At 42.5% G+C, this 24,994-nt stretch overlaps 1 protein-coding gene, 1 long non-coding RNA gene and 4 other non-coding genes across 10 annotated transcripts; 1 reads left to right on the forward strand and 5 right to left on the reverse strand.

Moving 5' to 3' along the window:
- Window positions 1-5,276: 5,276 nt before the first annotated feature.
- LOC109907390 (CTP synthase 1) lies at window positions 5,277-23,282 on the forward strand. Of its 5 annotated transcripts, none has more exons than XM_020505324.2 (17): window positions 5,277-5,392; window positions 14,366-14,538; window positions 15,195-15,365; window positions 15,710-15,810; window positions 15,975-16,175; window positions 16,304-16,384; window positions 16,605-16,756; window positions 17,327-17,459; window positions 18,636-18,724; window positions 19,040-19,134; window positions 19,284-19,390; window positions 19,481-19,577; window positions 21,099-21,154; window positions 21,226-21,322; window positions 21,398-21,542; window positions 21,669-21,748; window positions 21,853-23,282. In XM_020505324.2, the coding sequence occupies exons 2-17, from the start codon at window positions 14,373-14,375 to the stop codon at window positions 21,867-21,869; spliced, it is 1,788 nt and encodes a 595-aa protein (XP_020360913.1). In that variant the 5' UTR covers window positions 5,277-5,392; window positions 14,366-14,372; the 3' UTR covers window positions 21,870-23,282. The 5 variants fall into 5 exon arrangements, 2 of the variants coding, with proteins under 2 accessions (XP_020360913.1, XP_020360912.1); XM_020505323.2 differs by lacking the exon at window positions 5,277-5,392 and adding an exon at window positions 13,153-13,368; XR_004203568.1 differs by lacking the exons at window positions 5,277-5,392; window positions 21,099-21,154 and adding an exon at window positions 13,153-13,368 and having other exon boundaries at window positions 21,193-21,322.
- On the reverse strand, window positions 22,043-24,818 carry LOC109907391 (uncharacterized). The gene is made up of 8 exons (XR_002257539.2): window positions 24,759-24,818; window positions 24,065-24,129; window positions 23,740-23,798; window positions 23,454-23,517; window positions 23,111-23,170; window positions 22,749-22,824; window positions 22,485-22,548; window positions 22,043-22,294 (listed from the first exon to the last, which is right to left on the reverse strand). It is a non-coding gene; the product is annotated as an uncharacterized LOC109907391 (long non-coding RNA).
- LOC116354548 (small nucleolar RNA SNORD99) lies at window positions 22,358-22,431 on the reverse strand. The gene has a single exon (XR_004203884.1). It is a non-coding gene; the product is annotated as a small nucleolar RNA SNORD99 (small nucleolar RNA).
- LOC116354534 (small nucleolar RNA SNORD103/SNORD85) lies at window positions 23,344-23,422 on the reverse strand. The gene has a single exon (XR_004203870.1). It is a non-coding gene; the product is annotated as a small nucleolar RNA SNORD103/SNORD85 (small nucleolar RNA).
- On the reverse strand, window positions 23,615-23,694 carry LOC116354535 (small nucleolar RNA SNORD103/SNORD85). Its single transcript, XR_004203871.1, has one exon. It is a non-coding gene; the product is annotated as a small nucleolar RNA SNORD103/SNORD85 (small nucleolar RNA).
- Window positions 23,888-24,023, reverse strand: LOC116354536 (small nucleolar RNA SNORA16B/SNORA16A family). The gene has a single exon (XR_004203872.1). It is a non-coding gene; the product is annotated as a small nucleolar RNA SNORA16B/SNORA16A family (small nucleolar RNA).
- Window positions 24,819-24,994: the final 176 nt, after the last annotated feature.

Genomic DNA, 24,994 nt, shown 5'->3' on the forward strand with positions numbered 1-24,994 from the left:
CTCCTCAAAGACCCCGCCCGCCTAGCGTCACAAGGGCACTTCAAACACATAGCAGGGAAAGGAAGGGGGCAGGGGAGAGAGAGAGATAGAGTGTGAGGGGGAGAGCGAGAGAGAGAGAGGGGATAAACTATATTGAGGAAAAAAATTGTGGGGGGGGGGGAATTCAAACCTTTAAAGAAATGGAATAGAGCTGGAGATCCCTCACAGAGAAAAGGGGAACAAGGGAGGAGAGGGGGGGGGGGGGGATATAGGGTGCTAGACTAGTAACCATTAATCATTACAGTTTATGGGATATTTTTCTTCTCTATATAGCTGCACTCTTCCATTCCTCTCCTGCTCCTCCAGATATGAGTGTCTACATAGTGGCAAGGCAGCAATGCTGTGTCCAAAAGGATTTTGCTTCCTCTTTGCAATTCTGTACACTGATGACTGTGTGTCCGGCCTTCTCACACCAGCCTAACATTCCAGTAAACATGTGACTGATCCTCCTCTCCCTAGTACCTTCCCTACCCCCGACCATGTGACCGCAAGCTTCAGCTAGCCATCGACAAAGTTTATAAGGAATCGGATATAAGCAAATGAGTTAGGGCAGTGCCAAAACTATTATTATGAATCATAGCTACCACCGCCTGCCTGCCCACACACACACACACACACACACACACATCCCCAAATGGACAGACATATTGGTTTGCATGTCTGTCACCACTAAAGACAGCAAATCAAACATCTGTTGAAGACTGTCCAATCATCTGGCCTGGCCATCATGTCTAGGAAGGTCACTAATACAGCCAGCGGTTGGAATTTACCCACACACACATCTGCCTCTCACAGAGAAATAGTAGTCCTGTGTGGGTCAATTGGTAAAAGTGTGATGCTATCAACGCCAAGGTTGTGGGTTTGATTCCTGCAAGAGTCATATACAAAATGGATGCACATACTGTAGCCTACTATAAGACCTCTATACCAGGTGGTGTTAGAGGAAGGCCAAAAATTGTCAAAGACTCCAGCCACCCAAGTCATAGACTGTTCTCTCTAGTACTGAGGCACCAAGTCTTGGACAAAAAGGCTTCTAGACATAAGACTGCTGAACAGTTCATCAAATGGCCACCTACTTGCATTGACCCCCTTATTTATTACTATTTTTTGCACTGAGTCTCTTGCACAGGCTCGATGTACACTCACTGGACTCTACCCACACACTCATAAATACTACACTGACACTCCAACACACACACACACACTCACATTCCTTCACATACGCTGCTGCTACTCTCTGTTTATTATCTATGCATAGTCACTACCCCTACCTACATATACATATTACCTCAATTACCTGGACTAACCCATACCCTGCACACTGACTCAGTACCGGTAGCCCTTGTATATCGCCTCGTTATTGTTCTTTAATGTGTTACTATTTTTCCTTTAGTTTAGCAACATTTTCTTACTTTTTTAAACTCTGCATTGTTGGTTAGGGGCTCGTACAAGTACAATTTGATTTGGACGTTGCTTTGTATAAATGTCTCTGCTAAATGGCATATATCAGGAAGATACATCAACCAACCAGTAGATATACAGTAGAACCAATAGGATTTACACTATGTAAGTTCAACAGGGAATGATATAAAGTATACATTGGGATAGTATAATATAATATGTGAAACCTGCAGCTCGTGTATGCACCATTATACTGTACTGCCAAGGTCATAGAGGAATATATAGGTTAGGAAGACCTCACACAAAGTAACATCCTAGAAGATTTTATGGGATTTGTTTTCCAGCATGAATATGTTTTTGTCCCTCTCTTTTCCTTTCCCCTCACCAGCTGTATCATGTTGTTCTGTTGGGCCAGGAAGACTCCCAACCAGCTGCATCATGTTGTTCTGTTGGGCCAGGAAGACACCCAACCAGCTGCATCATGTTGTTCTGTTGGGCCAGGAAGACACCCAACCAGCTGCATCACGTTGTTCTGTTGGGCCAGGAAGACACCCAACCAGCTGTATCATGTTGTTCTGTAGGGCCAGGAAGACACCCAACCAGCTGCATCATGTTGTTCTGTTGGGCCAGGAAGACACCCAACCAGCTGTATCATGTTGTTCTGTTGGGCCAGGACGACACCCAACCAGCTGCATCACGTTGTTCTGTTGGGCCAGGAAGACACCCAACCAGCTGCATCACGTTGTTCTGTTGGGCCAGGAAGACACCCAACCAGCTGCATCATGTTGTTCTGTTGGACCAGGAAGACACCCAACCAGCTGCATCATGTTGTTCTGTTGGGCCAGGAAGACACCCAACCAGCTGCATCATGTTGTTCTGTTGGGCCAGGAAGACACCCAACCAGCTGCATCATGTTGTTCTGTTGGACCAGGAAGACACCCAACCAGCTGCATCACGTTGTTCTGTTGGGCCAGGAAGACACCCAACCAGCTGCATCATGTTGTTCTGTTGGGCCAGGAAGACACCCAACCAGCTGCATCATGTTGTTCTGTTGGGCCAGGAAGACACCCAACCAGCTGCATCATGTTGTTCTGTTGGGCCAGGAAGACACCCAACCAGCTGCATCATGGTGTTCTGTTGGGCCAGGAAGACACCCAACCAGCTTCATCATGTTGTTCTGTTGGACCAGGAAGACACCCAACCAGCTGCATCACGTTGTTCTGTTGGGCCAGGAAGACACCCAACCAGCTGCATCATGTTGTTCTGTTGGGCCAGGAAGACACCCAACCAGCTGTATCATGTTGTTCTGTTGGGCCAGGAAAATGAAACAGTCATATGCTGGCCTTTCCATCCCCCTCTTTTCAGCCTGTGATATAGATATGAATGAGATGTGTGGGGGATGAGGCTTTAAATATTATCACTGTGTCCTTGTCCTCTCTCTCTCTCCCCACTCCTCTCCCTCTCATCGCTCCCCACCCTCACTGCCTCTCTCTCCATGGCAGCAACAGTAGTTTGATTCATGATTTGTGTTATCTGTTCTCCAGGAACCACCAAGCCCAGCTGTTCCAACAGTCACCGTGGAGCAGAAGGCTAAATGTAATTAGCCAATGGATGGGAGAGTGGGAGACGGGGCCTGGGTTTGGCTGTGTGTGTGTGTGTGTGTGTGTGTGTGTGTGTGTGTGTGTGTGTGTGTGTGTGTGTGACACTCCAACATTAGTGTCACACACTGTATAAACACACTGCACCATGTATAAACCCCCTGGTCGAATGTCATCCTCTCAGAATAATCAAATGAGATAAAAGTCACAGTGGGTGGAGGAGAACAGCCCCAAACACCCACACACACACACCCTTCACACACACACTGCCATGACTATTAGCTGGATTTTGGTTGTTCTGATGTTGATGAGATAACATGTGTGGATACATGTGGCTGTCCTCCTGACTTGGGACCCTAAGGAGATAGCTGTAGATTAGAAAGTGAGAGAAAGATTGAAAGAGAGAGAGAAAGACAGTAAGAGAGAGCAAGAACACACAGTCCTCACTACCCTTCCCCCCTCACACACATACTCACTCTATCAGCCTGGTCAGTGGTATGCTCTGAGCATGTCAAGGTAATCCACACCAGCATTAAAGAGCCTCCACTAGGTCTGACCCCTACCTTTATTACAACCCAGCCTGACCCGAAGATATTACTCTCTTTTCCCATCCCCTATGTTGTTACCTGTACTTCCCAGTCTCCAGCCTCACAGATCAGGCAGGGAAGTTTTCATGAAAGATTGAGAAAGGGATGAAACCCTGTTCTTTTCTTTTATCACACAAGGCATATTGGACTTAGGCCTAGTACACCATGTGGTTAATCAGCTGCCATGCTGCTTTTCCATTTCTAACCAGAGGAAATGGCTTGTGGAGGAGGCAGGCAGCCAATCAGCCAGTCACACTGTGGGAGTTTAATGAGATCATTGCCATGGTCAGATTCCATATTAAAATGGACTCATTAGGCGTTACTTCCCAGAGACAGGGGCCTGATGATAATATTCACTAGCGTGGGATGACTGTTTCTGGACTAAAGGAATCATTTAGCCCTAGGAAGTGCTGTGGTCGTCACCCCTCTGGTCCAGTCGTCAGTCAGACACTCCAATACTCAATGCCCAGGGTTGTGTTCAATATAGATTAACGTTCTAAAACGGGGAGGTATTACCTGAACACATATTTTCATTGTCTGTTGCTAAATGTTTTCCTACTGTGTGCCATATTGGAATATTGAAGATAACCCTGCTCTCCTGTATATTGGCCAGTGGCGACCCGTCATTCAGGGCAGGTGGGACAGAGCCCCACCTATTTTGAGCCCCCCTGTTTAGCAAAAAATACATGTAAATGTCATGTAATTCTGGCATCATTACGTGTCACATATCAGTTTGCAAACGACGTAAAAAATGTTATTAATAATTGAGTTAATAAAGCTGCATACCAACATGGTCTCTTTTTTGCTTTCTTCAATAAGGCAGCTCCAAAATGCAGGTGTTTCTGCCTAGCTCAGTGTTTTCTGTGGTGGTGGGGCAGCCAGCGGAAAATACAGCGTGTAGGGGTTGGTAATGTTCTCTAGTTGTGCCATGATTGGCTCAGTGTTCTGTCACTCATGGGGACGCTACGTCTCCACAAATTCTACGGGGAGAGCTAAAAAAATTCAAGCACCTAGAAGTGCCCATCCAAGAAGGCTCAAGGTCATTGGCCAGATAAAATGATGTCAAATCACGTTATATCTACCATAGCTTTGATTGGTCTGATCATATCAACATCATACTTTCAAAATCTTAGCTAGCAAGCATGCAGTCATCATCATGAATCAAGTCGTCTATCTACTGGCAAATTCTTTTCAATCCTTGTCATTTGAAGAGAAATAATGAAGAGAAATTATAGATCAAACATATCGGTGCTCATCGACCATAAACATCACACAATAAGTTAGAAATCACAAATTCAACCATGAGTGGTTTGGAAGGAATCAGTGACTAACTGCAAGTATTGCAAAACAATCACTAGCCTGCTATTCAGTAGAGTGGCTGTGTGGTCCAAATCTGGGTTTAAAGGTTTATTTTCAATCCAGCATGACTTCTGCCACGTTAAAAACAACTGTAATCTTCAAACTGGGAAACCTCAGACTTCAGTGAGTTCAAGACAACTGGGAACTCTGAAAAAACTAGCTCTGACTGGGAAAATACGTTTTCAAAAGTCATCCAACTTGGAATTGCAAGTTGGGAACTCGAGCCTCTTTCTAGAGCTCTGACCTGAAGATCACTGATGTCATGATTCAACCTTGTTTTTTTTCTCCAGAGTTCCCAGTTGTTTTGAAAGCACCATAATTCCAGAGAATGCCAGACTTTGATGACAGAATTTGCCCATGAAGGACCACCATACCCCCTTCCTGTTCAAGTGAGCACAGCACAACAAGGTGAGTACAAAAATGTACCGTATGTTGCTGCATAAATGATATGCTGTACCTAAGAAAGTAATACTAAGCGTATGTTGTGTAAGCTGTTGGTAGCCCATGTGCCTCACCCTAATCATTTGGTCCTAACAGTCCATGTGCCTCACCCTATAATTTAGTCCCTTTTCCTTTCATAATTTAGCCTACTGTTCTGACTGGGTGGTGGACATGTAGCCTTTAGCCTGTTTTAGAGAAATGTCATAAAATATTTAAAAATATTGTCAGCTTATATGCCCCCTTTACTTATCCTAACGTTCTGACTTGGTGTACAGGGAAAATACTGTAAGAATGGCTCATGTTCTGAATTCTGTCTCTGTACATTTCAAAAGAGCTGAACAAATAGTTACAATGCTTTCGGAAAGTATTCAGACCCCTTGACTTTTTCCACACTTTGTTAAGTTACAGCCATATTTTTTAATTGATTTAACAAATGTTTTCCTCATCGATCTACACACAATACCCCATAATGACAAAGCGAAAACAGGTTTTTAGAAATGTTTGCATATAAAGCCCTAAGCCTAATTTATTTACTTCAAGTGACTGATTTCGTTGTATGAACTGTAACTCAGTTAAATCTTTGAAACGGTTAGATGTTTATATTTTTGTTCAGTAACATTCCCCCATAGTAGAAAGGTGTACGTATTCTATTGGTCAGTATGTCGAAAAAGAAATACCTCAAAACAGACTATGGGACAGTAGTGGGAAGATAGATCCCAAATTCATATAACCAGTAGGCCTAGGCTACATAAAAATATGTTTAAAATGATTAAATCTGATGCAACAGATCAGAACGTTTAGCTTAACATTTTGAGAAACGATTATTTCTTAACATTGTTAGCACATCAATGCGCACACGGCAGTAGGCTACGCGCAAATCTGCATTTGGCTACCGGACAATGAAAGAAAGTTGAAAACCAAAGAACATGAGAGAAATAGGCTACTGGTTCCAATGCATGTGGAAGTCTTATAAAATAATTGCCTCTTCTGATATGGACGAATTTTGCCTAGGCTACCTTGAGGCAAGGTAAAACATGCCTCATAATTTGTAGTAAAACATTCAGGTTACAAACAATTAAGTAGATATATGTTTTCAAAATGCAAACTGCCTCCAGATCATTGCAAAGTGGTGTGTGAAGCGCCGATGAAGTCTGCCTTCCGTTGTCAATTCATTTGAACGGCGAATGGGAAGCTTGCTTCAATTAATTACCAGTTGTGAAATAAAAAGAGTAGCTCTTTTGAATCTTGCATTTAGAACTGTTGCGCAATGATTGGGCTTATAAAAGCGCTGTCTGACAGGCTCTGTATCTGTATGCTGTGAAAGTGTGATAAATAAGATACATAACGAATATACACACGCACCAATTGAATTCCACTGAATTATGCAAATGAACTCATAGACCAACTTCCACTTCTATTTCCATCAATGAATACGCTGAAAAGCATTATTTCTAAATTGTTCTTTTTCCCCTTCTCCCAGTGTGAATTTTATTTATCTGCATTTCAACAACATAAAATGTACCTGCTAAGAGAAATGCACACGCGCACACACACACACGGAGCCAGTGCGTTGGAGTGGAGGACAGCATGTAAGTGTAGTGCTCCTATGAATTACTATGAGTCAGAAGGAGATCGTGTAAGATGCACCACTCTGTCCTGCCCAGGAAGCTCTACAAGGGGACAGTTTGTTTTGGAGTTTGCTACATAAGAGAGGGTGACCTTTGTCTGTTCAACTACACTGAACTGAAACTCACCCTAAAACATGTGCTTTTACTTCCCCCACAAATTATATTAGCCACTCCTGCTGTACCCTGATAAACTGCCTGCATGCTTGGAAGCACATCAACATGTCACTGGCAAGAAACCATATTGATATACTGTAGCAATGCTCCAAGAAACACACAAACTCCAAAAGGACTCACATAGAATAGAGAACCATTTGTTCAAACTGGCTGCTTGTTCATCAGCCCCATACAAAACTAAGGGTGTAATCATACTGATACATAAGAAACTCAAAATCACCATCCTTGGCAAAGGTAGAATCACTTTCCTTAAATATATCCAAAATGTAACAAAAATGGCCTTTATTAATGTTTTATTAAAAATAAAACAAATTGTGTGTGTTCCAAGTTTTTTGAGTCTCTGAAGAGCATATTAATTAATTGAATTCCAACTGGATATTGGGACAGACATGAATGCCATTTTGGACATGTGGGACAAATCTAATAAGACCAACTACAATCCACAGGCAACTAAGGCTCTCCAACATATACTCTCTGATTACAACCTCATTGATGCCAGGCGAACTCATAACCCTAAAGCCAAAGAGTACACTTTCCATTCAAAAAGGCACAAAACATTCTCCTGAACCCATTTCAAAACAATTATCTACTACTCTATTTTCTTCAATCACGAAAATAGAAATTTGGCATATGAGCCTATCTGATCATCATGCATACTACTGCCTGTTACACATTTCAGAATTTCCTAAAAGAGCCACAAGATGGTGCTTTAATGTTTCCTTACTATAAAATCACTACTTTTTGTGAAGAATTTGAAACTGAATTGAATGAATTCATATTAATTAACAAAAATTCAGTCGATGACCCCTGGATTCTATGGGATGCCACCAAAGGCTTTATAAAAAAATATTGCAACTGCATTTGCATCTAGGTTGAATAAATCACAATTAAAGAAGATATCAGAATTTTAAAGGTTGTTAACTGTGATAGAGCGTTCTCAACAAACACTCATTTCAGACCTTGGTAGCTGTTACTCTTTCCAAAGTCAGGACAGAAGAATTAAGAACTCCTCTTTCAACAGAGGTAGCCACCTCGCTGGGAGACCAAATGAACTCAAAAGGAGTTCATAGCATGATAGCATGAATAAAGGCAAATCACCTGGATGGGACAGTATTCCTCCTGAAGTCTATTTAAAATGTTTGAAGTTAAATAAAGGTTAAATAAAAAATACATCAATTAGGTCCACTATTGCACAAAATGATTAACAAAGCCGTACACTATCTTCCACTATCTTTGATGAACACAGATATTAAACTGTTTTACAAAATGTTGTGGTTCTATCTAGTTACCCAAATTGTTCCACACGGACCAGAGCTGGTTTGTTTAAAAAAATACCTTTATCCCCGGATTACCTCAATTGACTATTACATATCTTAAATGCTTCATCAGAAACAACTGCTTATTTCTCGATACAGAAAAAGGTTTTGACAGACAAGAATGGCCATATCTCTGGTCTGTCTTGGAACATATGGGAATTGGCTCCAATTTCATGAATATGATTAAAATGCTTTAATCTCTCAGCCAAAGTTATAAGAGACAATATCTTCTCTACTCCGTTCAGAATCACTAGAAGCAGCATACAAGGCGATCCAAAATTCATAATGCCGTTTTCTAAATTTATATGGCAAGGTAGGCTAAATGATCCCGGGAAAAAATGAACAAACCTACAAAAAGGGAAAGACGTAGGAGGACTATCCGTACCAAACATAAATAGTATTTCCAAGCATTAGCATTTCAGACATGGTTTACCCCGACTGAGTATAGAGAGAAATATGGTGTCTCCTATTGCCCTGGAAGAGGTGGTCTTCACTGATATACAGTGGGGCAAAAAAGTATTTAGTCAGCCACCAATTGTGCAAGTTCTCCCACTTAAAAAGATGAGAGAGGCCTGTAATTTTCATCATGGGTACACTTCAACTATGACAGATAAAATCACATTGTAGGATTGTTAATGAATTTATTTGCAAATTATGGTGGAAAATAATTATTTGGTCAGTAACAAAAGTTTATCTCAATACTTTGTTCTATACCCTTTGTTGGCAATGACAGAGGTCAAATGTTTTCTGTAAGTCTTTCACACACTGTTGCTGGTATTTTGGCCCATTCCTCCATGCAGATCTCCTCTAGAGCAGTGATGTTTTGGGGCTGTTGCTGGGCAACACGGACTTTCAACTCCCTCCAAAGATTTTCTATGGGGTTGAGATCTGGAGACTGGCTAGGCCACTCCAGGACCTTGAAATGCTTCTTACGAAGCCACTGCATTACGAAGCCACTTCATTGCCCGGGCGGTGTGTTTGGGATCATTGTCATGCTGAAAGACCCAGCCACATTTCATCTTCAATGTCCTTGCTGATGGAAGGAGGTTTTCACTCAAAATCTCACGATACATGGCCCCATTCATTCTTTCCTTTACACGGATCAGTCGTCCTGGTCCCTTTGTAGAAAAACATCCCCAAAGCATGATGTTTCCACCCCCATGCTTCACAGTAGGTATGGTGTTCTTTGGATGCAACTCAGCATTCTTTGTCCTCCAAACACAACGAGTTGAGTGTGTTACTGATGGTAGTGTGTTACTGATGGTAGGCTTTGTTATTTGGTCCCAGCTCCCTGCAGGTCATTCACTAGGTCCCCCCGTGTGGTTCTGGGATTTTTGTTCACCGTTCTTGTGATCATTTTGACCCCACGGGGTGAGATCTTGCGTGGAGCCCCAGATCGAGGGAGATTATCAGTGGTCTTGTATGTCTTCCATTTCCTAATAATTGCTCCCTCAGTTGATTTCTTCAAACCAAGCTGCTTACCTATTGCAGATTCAGTCTTCCCAGCCTGGTGCAGGTCTACAATTTTGTTTCTGGTGTCCTTTGACAGCTCTTTGGTCTTGGCCCTAGTGGAGTTTGGAGTGTGACTGTTTGAGGTTGTGGACAGGTATCTTTTATACTGATAACAAGTTCAAACAGGTGCCATTAATACAGGTAACAAGTGGAGGACAGAGGAGCCACTTAAAGAAGGTCTGTGAGAGCCAGAAATCTTGCTTGTTTGTAGGTGACCAAATACTTATTTTCCACCATAATTTGCAAATAAATTCATAAAAAATCCCACAATGTGATTTTCTGGATTTTTTCCCCTCATTTTGTCTGTCATAGTTGAAGTGTACCTATGATGACAATTACAGGCCTCTCTCATCTTTTTAAGTGGGAGAACTTGCCCAATTGGTGGCTGACTAAATACTTTTTTGCCCCACTGTATCCCTTAATGCAAACTATGCTTTGGTCCTATTATTGCTCCCAGAATTTCTATTTGGCGCAACATTTTAAAACAATGTAACTGGGAATCAAAATGGCATGCTCCTACTCAAATATTTCACAATAATGACTTGCAATCTGGAGGACCACCTTTTGCATCCCCCTAATGGTCCAAATGTGTAATCCATACCCTTGTCAATATCATGGACAGTAATGGTTTGAGAACATTCCGTGATTTGAAAGATACATACACATTACCAGGCAAATCCTTTTTTCTATATTTACAATTTATGTCAACTATGCTGCCTATGGAGTCCCTTGGGAAACCCAACTACCGAACTAGCTAATGATGGTATTTATAAATAAATGATCTGGTCAACTTTTGGAAAGCTCATAGTCTGAGCTAGCCATTAAAAAAGTATGGTCCACAGATCTATGTTGAATCTGAACAACCCTTTATCTGGAACAGACTAAGGAAAAAATATGTCCTTGGCATCCTGTAAACAGAACCATCAACAGTTTGCTCACAAACTGTTTTTAACACCAAGGAAACAGTTTATGATGAAATTGGCCCCAACTCCCATCTTTTCACTGTTCCCAGAGTTTTTATTTAACTAGGCAAGTAAGTTCAGAACAAATTCTTATTTACAATTACAGCCTACCCCAGATGAAGCTGGGCCAATTGTGCACCGCCCTATGGGACTCCCAATCACTGACAGATGTGATACAGCCTGAACTTGAACCAGGGACTGTAGTGACACCTCTTGCACTGAGAAGTAGTGCTTTAGACCTCTGCACCACACAGGAGCCCTGAATTAGGTATGCACATTCCTCCATTTGATGTGGGAGTGCCCTGCAAGTTAAATACTTATAGGGTAAAGTTTTTATTTGTGCATGAATGTAAATATTCAATTATTTGCATCTATTATGTTACCTAACAATGATAGCTCCTTGAATCTCTCCATAAATCAGAGACGATTACTGCTGGCAGGCAGCACTGCAGCAAAAAACATGTTGGCTCTTAGAAGGCAATCACCTCACTCTCTACCAATTTGCCAGCGGCTAAAGTTACTATTAGAAGTTATAAAATTCGACAGTGAGAAGGTATGGTGCTAGTCAAAGAACAATTGAGGCCTGGACAAATATACTTGACTTTAAAGTCAAGTATATTCGGTTCCTGCATAGCGCAGTGGTCTAAGGCACTACATCTCAGTGGAAGAGGCATCACTACAGTCTCTGGTTAAAATCCAGGCTCTATCACATCCAGCTGTGATTGGGAGTCCCATAGGGTGGTGCACAATTGGCCCAGTGTTGGCTGTCATTGTAAATAAGAATTTGTTCTTAACTGACTTGCCTAGTTATAGAATTATCTCAGCAAAAGCCCAACACTTACAAATGAGCCATTCATAAAGCCCAACACAAGCATGTAAGGGATCATGAATTCACCTGGTCAGTCTATGTCATGGAAAGAGCATGTGTTTCTATTACTTTATACACTCAGTATATATACTATATTTTAATCTTTTTTACTTTCAGGCCCATGAGAAAGGGTTGATATGGGGATGGTTTTCTCTAGTCTGAGGGAGGGTGGGGGTTGCCTGATGAGCAACCATAGTTGCTACGGTGGGAAGGTTTCCGTGGGGGAAACGGGAGGTTGGGGGTTGAGGCCCACTTCTTTTTGTTTTCTTTTCCTGTTTATACTGAAAGTATTATTACTTAAACTCTGTCTTTTTTTCTTCTTCTTCTTTTGAGTGGCAGCCTACTAGTACATGTTTTATAAACATATAATTTGAAATGGATAATGTACCTGTGACCCCCCCCCAACAAAAAATAACAAAACAATTCAAACCTGGTAAAAAAAAATACAAAAATATGTCAACCTGTCCCCAGGTAGAACAGAGTTTGAAAGTGGATGTGATCTTGTGTGTTTGCATGTAAACATAATTATAAAGGCCTTAGGTACCAGGGGTAGAGCGAAGAGGCATTGCACCACTATTGTACTCCCTCCATTGCAGAATATATAATATACTTTTCAAAATATGTCTATGCATTAAAGACAACGTTTATTGTTTCTAGTTTATTCATTGCATTTTTCTGCCATGTACAGCCAACAAGAATTTTAGATGGAGCAATACTGTCACCTGCTGGTTGTCCCACTAATTATCAGCTGTAAACACTTACCCCCACCACCATGTGGACTGTTCGGAGTATTTTTTGTTTGTTTATTTAACTAGTCAGTTAAAGAACATATTCTTGTTTACAATGACGGCCTACCAAAAGGCCCCCTGTGGTATTTTGGGGTCTGGGATAAAAATAAATAAATAACATAAATATAGTACAAAACACACATCATGACAAGAGACAACACAACACTACATAAAGAGAGACCTAAGACAGACACCAACATAGCAAGGCAGTAACACATGACAACAACGCAACATGGGAGCAGCACAAAACATGGTACAAACATTATTGTCGTATGCTGGTTTGTATCGGACATCGTTTGACTATTTTACTCACAATAATGCAATTAGTATGAAAATGTAGACAAAAAATTGCAATAACTATTGGCATATTGATATAGCTACCTTTAAAAAAATACAATAGTTACATTTCCAGCGTGGTGAATGCGCAGATCCTACGCAACCTTGGCGTCCTCGACCACAAGGCTACTCTGGCTTAGTCGCGCGTCGTTTTCTGTACTGCTCTGAATCAAGATTTGGCCAGTGAACACGTGTTGGAACTTGGAGTGGATGGATAGTCAATTCTAATTAAGTCACCTTTTTTTTAAAGTATTATTCAAGATTTGAAGGAAGAATTTAAATGTGTATATATATCGACAATTTAAAATCAATCAAGTCCAAATATTTACCATTTGACCGCCTTACACTATTTCGTTTTGGTGAGTTGAAAAACATGCTTCCTTTGTGAACTTCACCGCAGCCCTGAGGTAGCCTAGCCTGCGGTTAGCTTATTACCTCAATTGACGCGATGGAGTCATCTTTTTTAAATACTTAAAAAAATATATTATTCATAATACAAAAATCAACTTTATGGAGTCAAATATTTGTAGAGCTCGTTGTTCTATCTATGACGGAGTCCTCGGGCCTGTTTCCCGTGGAGTCCGCGTGTTATACATCCCCTGTACTGTATTATGACAGGTTTGGGCGCGTTGTACATCAATGCATTGTCCTAGGTTAGGATTCAGTTTAGCTAGCTATCCGGCTAGTGTGGCTCAAAGTTATTGATAATGGAATAGGATATCAAGCTAACTAGCTAGTAAAGCTAACTGTTCTGTAGATAACGTTACTTTATATGTTGCAAGACCTTTACTGTTAGGTAACTTGTGTTACAACCTTTGCACCTGGCTAACTGCAATGTTTATCAACGAGCTCAGTTGTTGTACATTGTTGCATTTACTTGGTGGTTGTAACCGTTGAGAGTAGCTAGATTTCCGATTTTAGAAAAAAAAATAACGCGTTCTCTTTGTCCCTTATTTCTCTGGCCAATGTAACGTTAGCCACCACGCAGGTACCACTGTACGGTCTTTGCATGTACTGTACTATTGAACGATAGGAATCAGCAAGACCCCTCCCATCCTGAGGGGAAGGAATGTTGATTACAAAAAACTCTTGTGCAATTTTTCCACCATTTCGGATGGGTAGACCTGCTTGGTTGAGCAACACCACATGAAAAATACAGGGCTAACGTTGATTGCTTAAGGTCACAACAGCAGGAGATGGCATCTAGGTGTAGGATACCTAGAATCCTCCCAGTCGGACCAGAAATGTTCCTGTTTTTGGTGCACTCCTCCAGCTTCTAGGCTACCTGCCGCCTCAAGTAGCTACTAGAATCAATTAACTACATTACTGTAATCCATACTATTGTCTCCTACCCAGTGCCACAATGAAGTACATCCTGGTCACTGGTGGTGTCATCTCAGGCATCGGGAAGGGCATCATAGCCTCCAGTGTGGGAACCATCCTCAAGTCATGTGGTCTGCGTGTCACCGCCATCAAGATTGACCCCTACATCAACATAGATGCAGGGACCTTCTCTCCGTACGAGCATGGTGAGTTCAGGAAATGTTCTGTATTATAGAAATAGTGATTTTAAGATCTGTCTTGTGTGTATGCTGTGTAACTTGGTTCACAATGGTGAGTCCAGGGTCATGAAACAGAAGAAAATGCTAACTAACTATTATAGGTTGAAACGACACTGTCAATGCAGTTATATGCCATGATGAGGCCTCCTAAGTACTATTCTGTTTGTTATGGAATTACTTTCTTTGCTCAAGCACAGTTGTCAGAATCAGACAATGTTATTGCCATACAATAAATGTTACTAGGAATGTGTGTTGGTGTCCTGTGTACACAGAAGGGTACCTCGACATCAATAGTCTTGATCCCTCAAACTCAACTCTGGACCTTGAAGTCAGTTCCCCTCCCCTCTAATCAGGGACTGATTTTGACATGGGGCTCCAGGTGTGTGTAATTAATTATCAGGTCAAACAGAGAACCAGCAGGCTCTGGACCTCAGGGTAAGAGTTTAATACCCCTGGTCTAGATCAACATCGATACAGATGGAGACATGAACACCTATTCAAATATACAGAATCCTGTCCCTCGCTCTATGTGACATGTTTGCGTGTTGGCTAGGGTTTTAACCATACCACTCGACTTCTTCCAGGTGAGGTGTTTTAACGCTGTTCCTCTGCTCTCCCTCCAGGTGAGGTGTTTGTGCTGGACGATGGGGGTGAGGTGGATCTGGACCTGGGGAACTACGAGAGGTTCCTGGACATCAGACTGACCAAAGACAACAACCTGACCACCGGCAAAATCTACCAGTCTGTCATCAACAAGGAGAGGAAAGGAGACTACCTGGGAAAGACCGTACAGGGTAAGATTAACTATAAGACAGTGCGGGACAAGGGCTGGGATGACTTGTAGAAACTGTGTATATACAGGGGTTAAGGGAAGAGCAACCAATCTGTCATCAACAGGAAGAAGAGACTACCTGGGAAAGATAGTCATGCTGGGAGAGAGACTGGGTATACAGGAGTTCAGACCCTTGTTGAATAGTTGATGTGCATTTGATTTAGCTTGTGTGACATGGCAGTTCTGAACCTCAGTCCAATATCCTATGAAGAACCAATGACAACAAGGAAGGATATGAGCTATCAAGTTCTCGTCACTTTCTCTGCATCTCTAGACTAACTGTCCCTGTTTGGTGTATCCTTGCAGTGGTGCCCCACATCACTGATGCGATCCAGGAGTGGGTGATGCGTCAGGCCAGAGTACCTGTTGACGATGATGGTGTGGAGCCTCAGATCTGTGTCATCGAGGTAAAAGATTATGGTTAACACTGGTAGATCAATGACTTCCAGAGAACCTTTTATTGGTTTGATAATAGTGTGACATATGTACTTGAGGAGCCATTTCAGGCTGGGTAGTTACTAGTTGTATTCCTGTGTAATTGTTTCCCTGTGTGTCTGTTTCATGTGTGCAGCTAGGAGGCACTGTGGGAGACATCGAGAGCATGCCTTTCATCGAAGCCTTCAGGCAGTTCCAGTTCAAGGTGAAGAGGGAGAACTTCTGTAACATCCACGTCAGCCTGGTCCCACAGCCCAGTGCCACAGGAGAGCAGAAGACCAAACCCACTCAGAACAGTGTCAGAGAGCTCAGAGGACTCGGCCTGTCTCCTGATCTGGTGAGTTTAAATGAACCCAGGTTTTTTTCTAATCCTAGCAAGCCGTCATAACCACTTCTGTCCATTTGTACATTTAGTGTAAGGATTGTCTGTTAGCTAATTGTGTTTGTGTTGTCAATTCCCTCCAGATCATGTGTCGCTGCTCCACTTCCCTGGAGAACTCTGTTAAAGAGAAGATCTCCATGTTCTGTCATGTAGAACCTGAACAGGTAAGACCTGATCGTACAGTCACACACTAGGATGAAATGACACTGGCTCAATAAATCTTCCCAGTGATTCCTCACATCCTACCTTGTCATCTCCTTCTCGACTGTATTAGAGAAGGTCCAATAAATCTCCCCTTGGTTGATGTGAGGAATCAAGGAAAGATGAATAAAGAAACACTGAAGCCTCTAGTTGTGACTGAGTGTTAGTTCTCCCCTCTCCCAGGTGATCTGTGTGGCAGACGTGTCGTCCATCTACAGAGTGCCTCTGCTACTGGAGAACCAGGGGGTGGTGGGCTACTTCTGTCAGAGATTAGACCTTCCTATAGAGACACGCCCCAGGAAGATGCTCACTAAGTGGAAGGAGATGTCTGACAGGTGGGTGTGTCTGACAGGCGTGCGGGCAGGCAGTCTCTGGGACTGGTAGTGCTCGATTATTTAGACCAGGGCTCAGTTTCCCGTGATTAAGATGCTTTTGGGAAACCGGGCCCTGGGCTGTTAATTGTCGGTCCTAATAAGGGACCGATTCAGACCTGGGACACCAGGTGAGTGCAATTAACTACCAGGTAGAAACAAAAAACAAGTGTGTCGACCTTCCAGGACCAGAATTGAACAGCCCATATTTAGACCCACCGAGTTTGAGTTTGACCTCTGGATAAAGAACTACAGAGGTATGTAATGATGCTGTTTGATTGCTCTGCCTATTCACCTGTTGTATTGTAGCACTATGGAGTGACCTGTATTCAGATGATTGGTGCTTTAAGCCAACTGGGAACTCTGAAAAAGGGGGTCAAATCATGACAGCGGTTATCTTCAAGTCGAGAGCTCTAGAAAGATGTCATAGTTTCCAAGTTCCCAGTTGTCTTGAAAACACTGTAGTTGGAGATTTCGGAGGTCTCAGTTGTGAACACGGCATATAACTTTGCCTGTGGTGTTTTTGAATCCCAGGTCAGACAGGCTCCTAGAGCAGTGTTCTATAGCCCTGGTGGGGAAATACACCAAGTTCACAGACTCCTACGCGTCAGTCATCAAAGCGCTAGAACACTCGGCCTTAGCCATCTGCCACAAACTGGATATCAAGGTAAAACGCACACAGCCAGGCTAAAACACATGTACAAACTACACATTTGGAAAGGCACTACTGGCTGGTGTCCTGGACATATAATAAGACTAGTCCTGGACTAAAAGACTTTCAATGAAGAAAGTGCATTCTAGTCCAGGATTAGGCTTAATCGGTGTCAGGGAAACCAGCCCAACATCCACAAGCATCTTAACCTGTGCATGACAGTGCATCTTTTTCTATTTAGTTTATTTCACAGCAAGGCTAAATTATACTGCTCCTCTGGCTTGGATGTCCTCAGGAATAGGTTTTATTTTGAAGAACATTGCTGCTGTAATGTGTGATTTCATGTTTAAGTCTTACTTGTTTGTGCAGTCATGTCAACGATACTGAACAAAAATATAAACGCAACATTTAAAGCGTTGGTCCCGTTTTTCAAGAGCTGAAATAAAAGATCCCAGGAATGTTTCATATGCACAAAAAGCTTATTTTGCTCAAATTTGTTTACATTTCTGTTAGTGAGCCTGTATTCTTTGCATAGATAATCGATTCACCTTGACAGGTGTGGAATATCAAGAAGCTGATTAAATATCATGATCATTACACCGGTGTACCGTGTGCTGGGGACAATTAAAAGGCCACTCAAAAATGTGCAGTTTTTCACAACCCAATGTCACAGATGTCAAGTTTTGAGGGAGCGTGCAATTGGCATGCTGACAGCTGGAATGTCCAACAGAGCGGTTGCCAGAGAATTGAAGGGTAATTTCTCTACCATAAGCCGCCTCCAACATTGTTTTAGAGAATTTGGCAGTACATCCAACTGGCTTCAACTGCAGACCACATGTAACCACGCCAGTCCAGGACCTCCATATCCGGCTTCTTCACCGGGGGGCTGCTGAGGAGTGTTTTGTCTTTAAAGCTTTTTGTGGGGGAAAAACTCATTCTGATTGGCTTGGCCTGGCTCCCCAGTGGGTGACCCTATGCCTACCCATGGCTGTGCCCCTACCCAGTTATGTGATATTCATAGATTATGGCTGAATGAATTTGGTTTAAATTGACTGATTTCCTTCTATGAACTTTAACTCCATAAAATCGTTTGACATTTTTGTTTTATGTATTGGATAAGCTACGTCCAATCAGGTCAATAGCAACCCATTCTCATGTCTCCCCCTCCCCTCATCAATTTTTTTTTCTCAGTATATTGACTCAGCAGACCTGGAGCCAAACACACTGAAGGAGGAGCCTGTGAAGTACCATGAGGCGTGGCAAAAACTCTGCAGTGCTGAGTAAGTATGGTAGGGTCCGGGGTAGAAGTTCTAGCGGTGGGATGTGGCATCTTTTATGGTATTGTTCTCCAACCCTCTTGTACCCCCAGACAGTTCTACTTATTTTATGTACGGTAGTCCAGTACCAGCACTGCTGATTCATCCAGTTGAATAGGGTATGCCTGAACTTAAATACATCAATTAAGTAGAATTGGCTGGGGGGGACACGGGGAGAAACACTGAGATATGGCATCACGGGGGGTCAGTTGGACTGGTAGAGAACAAGGTCAATATTGTGACTATGTTCATGATAATGGTGTATCCCTCCCTCCACAGTGGCATCCTGGTACCTGGAGGGTTTGGAGTCAGAGGGACAGAGGGGAAGATCCACGCCATCAACTGGGCACGCAAACAGAAGAAACCCTTCCTAGGTACAGAATTGTCTGTATTGGTGGCAGGCAGCCATGAGGATGTAGTCTTTACATCAAGGAACAAATTACACCTAAGGATGGAATTAAAGCTTTCCATTCACATTCCTTCATGTATGTGCAGCGTTAACCTGACTTCTATGGGTTTGCAGGTGTGTGTCTAGGGATGCAGCTGGCTGTGTGTGAATTTGCCAGGAATGTGCTAGAATGGGAAGATGCCAACTCTACAGAGTTTCATCCCGAATCAAAGCATCCTGTTGTAGGTTCCACCTTCATAAGATCTCGCCTCCCTTTTACTGGTCGTGAAGGCCAACAAAAAGAAATCTGATTCCTTACTGGTTCTTTCTAGGTGATTGACATGCCAGAACACAATCCTGGGCAGATGGGTGGGACCATGAGGCTGGGAAAGAGACGGACCATTTTCAAGACCACCAACAGTATACTAAGTAAGAGACCAAACTTTGAGAGTAAAGTCACTGTTGTAATCACACACTATACAGTGCATTCGGAAAGTATTCAAACCCCTTGACTTTTTCAACATTTTGTTATGTTAGACTTATTTTAAAATGGATTAAATAAAACATTTTCCTCATCAATCTACACACAATACTTCACATTGATGAAGTGAAAACTAGTTTTTAGGATCTTTTTGCACATTTATAATAATAATAAAAAGATACCTTATTTACAAATATTCAGACCCTTTGCTATGAGACTAGAAATTGAGATCAGGTGCATCCTGTTTCCATTCATCTTCCTTGATGTTTCTACAACTTGATTGGAGTCCACCTGTGGTGAATTAAATTGATTGGAAATTATTTGGAAAGGCTCACATCTGTCTTTAAGGTCACACAGTTGGCAGTGCATGTCAGAGCAAAAACAAAGCCATGAGGTCGAAGGAATTGTCCATAGAGCTCTGAGGAACAGACCTGGGGACTTGTAGAAAGTGTACCAAAACATTTGTGCAACATTGAAAGGTCCCTAACAACACAGTGGCATCCATCAATCTTAAATGGAAGAAGTTTGGAACCACCACGACTCTAGAGCTGGCCTCCCGGCCAAGCTGAGCAGTCTGGGGAGAAGGGCCTTGGTCAGGGAGGTGACCAAGAACCCAATGGTCACTGGCAGAGATTCAGAATTCCTCTGGAGATGGGAGAACCTTCCAGAAGGACAACCATCAATCAGGCCTTCATGGTAGTGGCCAGACAGAAGCCACTCTTCAGTAAATGGTACATTACAGCCCGCTTGGAGTTTGCCAAAGGGCCCCTAAAGAATCTGACCATGATAAAAAAAGATTATCTGGTCTGATGAAACCATTTGAACTCTTTGGCCTGATTGCCAAACTTTACGTATGGCGGAAACCAGGCACCATCCCTGCGTTGAAGCATGGTGGTGGCAGCATCATGCTGTGGGGATGTTTTTCAGCGGCAGGGACTGGACGACTAGTCAGGATTGAGGGAACGATGAACGGAGTTAAGTATAGAGAGAGATCCTTGATGAAAACCTGCTCAGGACCTCAGACTGGGGGTGAAGGTTCACCTTCCAACAGGACAACGACCTTAAGCACAAAGCCAAGACGATGTAGGAATGGCTTCGGGACAAGTCTCTGACCCAGCCAGAGCACGGACTCGAACCCGATCCAACCTGACAGGGCTTGAGAGGATCTGCAGAGAAGAATGGGAGATACTCCCCAAATATAGCCGTGCCAAGCGTGTAGCGTCATACCCAAGAAGACTCTGCTGCCGGATGTGATTAAACCAAGTATGGTGTAAAGGGTCTGAATACTTATGTAAAATTGTTTATTTTAAATTAATTTGCGAAAGCTTCAAACCCTTTTTTGCTTCATTATAGGGAACAGTTTTATAGATTGATTAGGAGAAAAAAACTTTCATCCATTTCCCAGTAAGTCTAAGGTAACGATGTGGAAAAAGCTATACCTGCTGTGTTTTATACTTGTTTCATTGCAGGAAGACTTTACGGAGATGCTGAGTACGTGGATGAGAGACACCGACATCGCTTTGAGGTTCATGTTCACGTCACTTTCTCTCTAAATGTCACTAGTTTTTCAGGTGCTGACCTTGTTTCCGGTCTCAGGTGAACCCAGAGCTGAAGGATCACTTTGAGGGGAAAGGCTTTCACTTCGTGGGTCAAGACGTAGAAGGCGAGCGAATGGAAGTCATCGAGTTAGACGGTGAGTGGACAAAATGTCTGGTTTGCACGTACCTTTTATACCTACAGCTCTTAACCCCTCTGCTTTTATTTTTAGATCATCCGTATTTCGTAGGAGTGCAGTATCATCCCGAGTTCACCTCTCGCCCCATCAAACCATCACCTCCCTACTTTGGCCTCCTGCTGGCATCAGCCGGGAAACTACAGAGCTACCTACAGAAGGGCCGCTGTCTGTCTCCACGGTAACCGAATATTCACTCAGTATGACTCCTAAACCCGTGTTGAATGTTACGAGAACTGGCTAAATGAAGTGTTGTGGAACTTCCATTGTATAGCAACAATATGCTGTTTGAATACCATCTCTGTAGGGACACATACAGTGATCAGAGCGGTAGCAGCACCCCAGACTCAGAAATAGTTGAGTCCATCTCACAGGAACGTGTGACCGGTAAGCAACACAATTTCAACGACTTTTTTTTTTTAAGCATGGAATTGAAATGGAGCATGTTTGGCTACCCAACTTATTTGTCTGGAACCATTTCTTTCTTGCAGAGGGAAAGGAACAATGAAAAAGGAAATCCCTTTCTAAACGGAGGATCAAGACATTTGACGTGTCTTGATGGAACTGACTCTTTACCCAGGATAACCCCCTTGAGATGAAACCAATGGATGGAGCGTCTCGTTTCATCGAAACACTGAATGTCCTAAGGAGCCCCCCTCAATATTAACCCTGCAATGTACAGACAATTTCTTGTTAATTTATTGCAGTAAAAGGGCTTTACGAGAGGAAATATCATTCAACCTGGCTCATGACCATACAGCAACCAATAATGTCTTATTTAGCTTCACTCATTGGAAGGATGTGAGCCTTCTCCATTTCTCCAGCAGCAGCTGCATACAGGCCGTTAGTAGAATTCCCACGTCATTGGATGTTATGCGGGCAGGAGAAGGCCATTATGATGTATGACCGGCCTCAATCATTTTTTCACAAGACCTGAGAATAAAGTAATGTTTTAGTGGCTGGAGACAATTTGTATCATACACTTTGAAGGCGCCGTTCTGATCTCAGTCCCATATCCGCATGTTTCATCCATCAGTCACATTTTAAAAAGATATCAATCATTGATCAGAACACACCAGACCCTGCACAGATGACTGATTAGCACGAGGCAAAACAGAAGTACCTTAAAACCCGTATTACGGGTATATCAACGGTGAAGTGTAATTGGTCAATGCCAGTCACAAGACCTGCAAATGAAATAAAGTTTAGCATCTTGATATATACACACATTATATTTAAGGATTTACTCTGATCTTAAGTCCCATATCTGCATGTTTAATCCAGCAATCACATAAAGGTATCAGCATTGATCAGAACATACCAGGCCCTCTGAAGATAAGTGAGTGTTATTTATCCCCCCCAAAATAACAGTTCGGGATATACATACAGATTGACATTCCCATCAAGGGACCTGGATTGGGCCATTACAGCTTAAGTGTTAAGGCACACTTGTACCTCCATACCTGCAGAAATACCAAGTCAGACATGAGAAATTCAGCCGCGCACAAGTTAAGCTCCAACGGCAGGATTTACATTGGTGGAACTATCAAAGCAACATTACTATGGTTCAAAGATGCAGCTAAATATCTGTAGGACAGTAGAGTGACTACCTCAGGCACAGAGAGGCTAGGACAGTCAAAGACTCCCCATTTCTCTGGCATGAACTTGGAGAACCAAAGGCTACAGACAGAGCCCGGGTCCTTAGGATAGCATGCGACCAGATAACACTTAGTTTTAAAAAATCCGTACCCGCTGTTCAATCCCAAGGTGATTGGGTCATCACCGCTGCCATTTCAGTTGGTACGAGTCCTGATGAGAAACAAAGTGACCTTAGTGGGATGATCAATCTAGGTTCATTTCCATTCCAAAGCATGGATGTTTAACTCATTACTACTTTCAATAAACAGGCTCAGAAGTTGAATACTGGAATGTCCTCATTTATCATTTCACCTTCATTTAACTAGGCAGGTTCATTACAATATTTTGGCTCAGACGAGTACTATAAATCCTCATCAACGAGGTACTCCTCTAAGTGAGGGCAAGTTTGTCATCACAGCCAAAACAGATTGAATTTTTTAAAATTCAGTTTTACCTCCAATTAAACGTCCACTGGTTCATTCGAATCCCATTTTATAGGGTCTTCAGATTGACTAATTCTGTAGAGAGCATTAGAAGATTAGGATCAGGTATAGAGATACTTTGTTGTATAGTCAAAACCACACAATTTACATTCAGTTTAAATCAATGATATATTTGGGCTCAGACGAGTACTAAGAAGTTCTCAGCATCGAGGCACTCCTCTAAGTGAGGGCAAGTGTCTCATCACAGCCAGAATGAAGGATGGTCAAACGTCTCAAAATCATCCTGCACAAACGTACCTTCTGCATATCCATTTGTTATTCCACCGTCTGAGGTCTGCTCAGAAGATACCATTGAGCTTAAAGGGCATAGGGAAGCAATCCAATTAGAAAACTTCATCCATCATATGACCAATACATCAACATTTTCTAGGTACAATGGTGCATGGAATGTCCTTCCCCTTAATGTTGCTGCGTCAGTTACTTTCGAACTGGACAGCGACCGTCGGTGAAAGTATTGTTTTTGGCATCCTGTTGACCATGTCTGCTACAAGAATGCAGGAACGGCTTCGATAGGTGCCTGGGTTTTAGAATGGGTTGTACAGAGTTATTGGACACTGCTCACCTATTCTGCAGTAGCAATGCAGCCATATTGGGCTGAGCAGGGTTTATCGTATGCAGTTTGTCCACCTAGAAGCAGAGATCAATGAGGTATACTCAGTAGGGCTAACCTTAACCAACTAACGTTAGCTGTGTAGGCCTACACTCACTGCACAAAATGTGACAATTTTAGCATAACCATCTATTCAATGTTTGACATGATTAGCTATAGTTAAAAAGTCACAAAAAGTGAGTTCTATCCCACTGTTCTTTTCGGTAAAAACCATAACTCCTTTGTTGATGGAGTCAGCCGGAAGAGTGTACTGACTCGGCTTCAATAAGGGCCGCGAGCAGCAGCCGCCACGTGGAAATCACAGGCTGGCTGGCTAACAATTAGTATCGAACTAGCGTAGGTAAGCATTATCGAAATGGTACATGCAACTTCACGATTAACATAAGTTTGCCCACAAGGTCCACAGAAACTACTTTAGTTGCTAACTTAGCTAGCTATATAGCCAACGAGAGCACAGGAAGGTGCAGATCCCGACGGAAGTTAAGTCAACCCGTTCTAGGAACCGATAGCAAATCGACAGAAAACCCATTTTAACATTAAAGTACATGCTTTTCCCAAAACATGTGATATTGGCAAATGAGTTAAATAGCTTTCACTTGACTATAAAAGGTGATGTCAGGCGATACCTCCTTTGCTGGTGACTCACCTTTGCATTTAGCTTGAACTGAAGAGAGAGAAATTGCACCCTCTATTGCTTTATATAGTGTGGGACAACCTGGCGATTGGTCCACATGTGTCACATGGACGAGATGTATGACGGTATATGACGTTCGCCATAAATCATAGACCGCTATCAACATAGCTACAAATGCTAGAATGTGGCATAAATTAGATAGCTAATGCATGCATTGGCTACTCATAAGATTAACAATAAAACATGAA

Source organism: Oncorhynchus kisutch, linkage group LG17, assembly GCF_002021735.2.
Source record: "Oncorhynchus kisutch isolate 150728-3 linkage group LG17, Okis_V2, whole genome shotgun sequence".
Taxonomy (NCBI): Eukaryota; Metazoa; Chordata; class Actinopteri; order Salmoniformes; family Salmonidae; genus Oncorhynchus; species Oncorhynchus kisutch.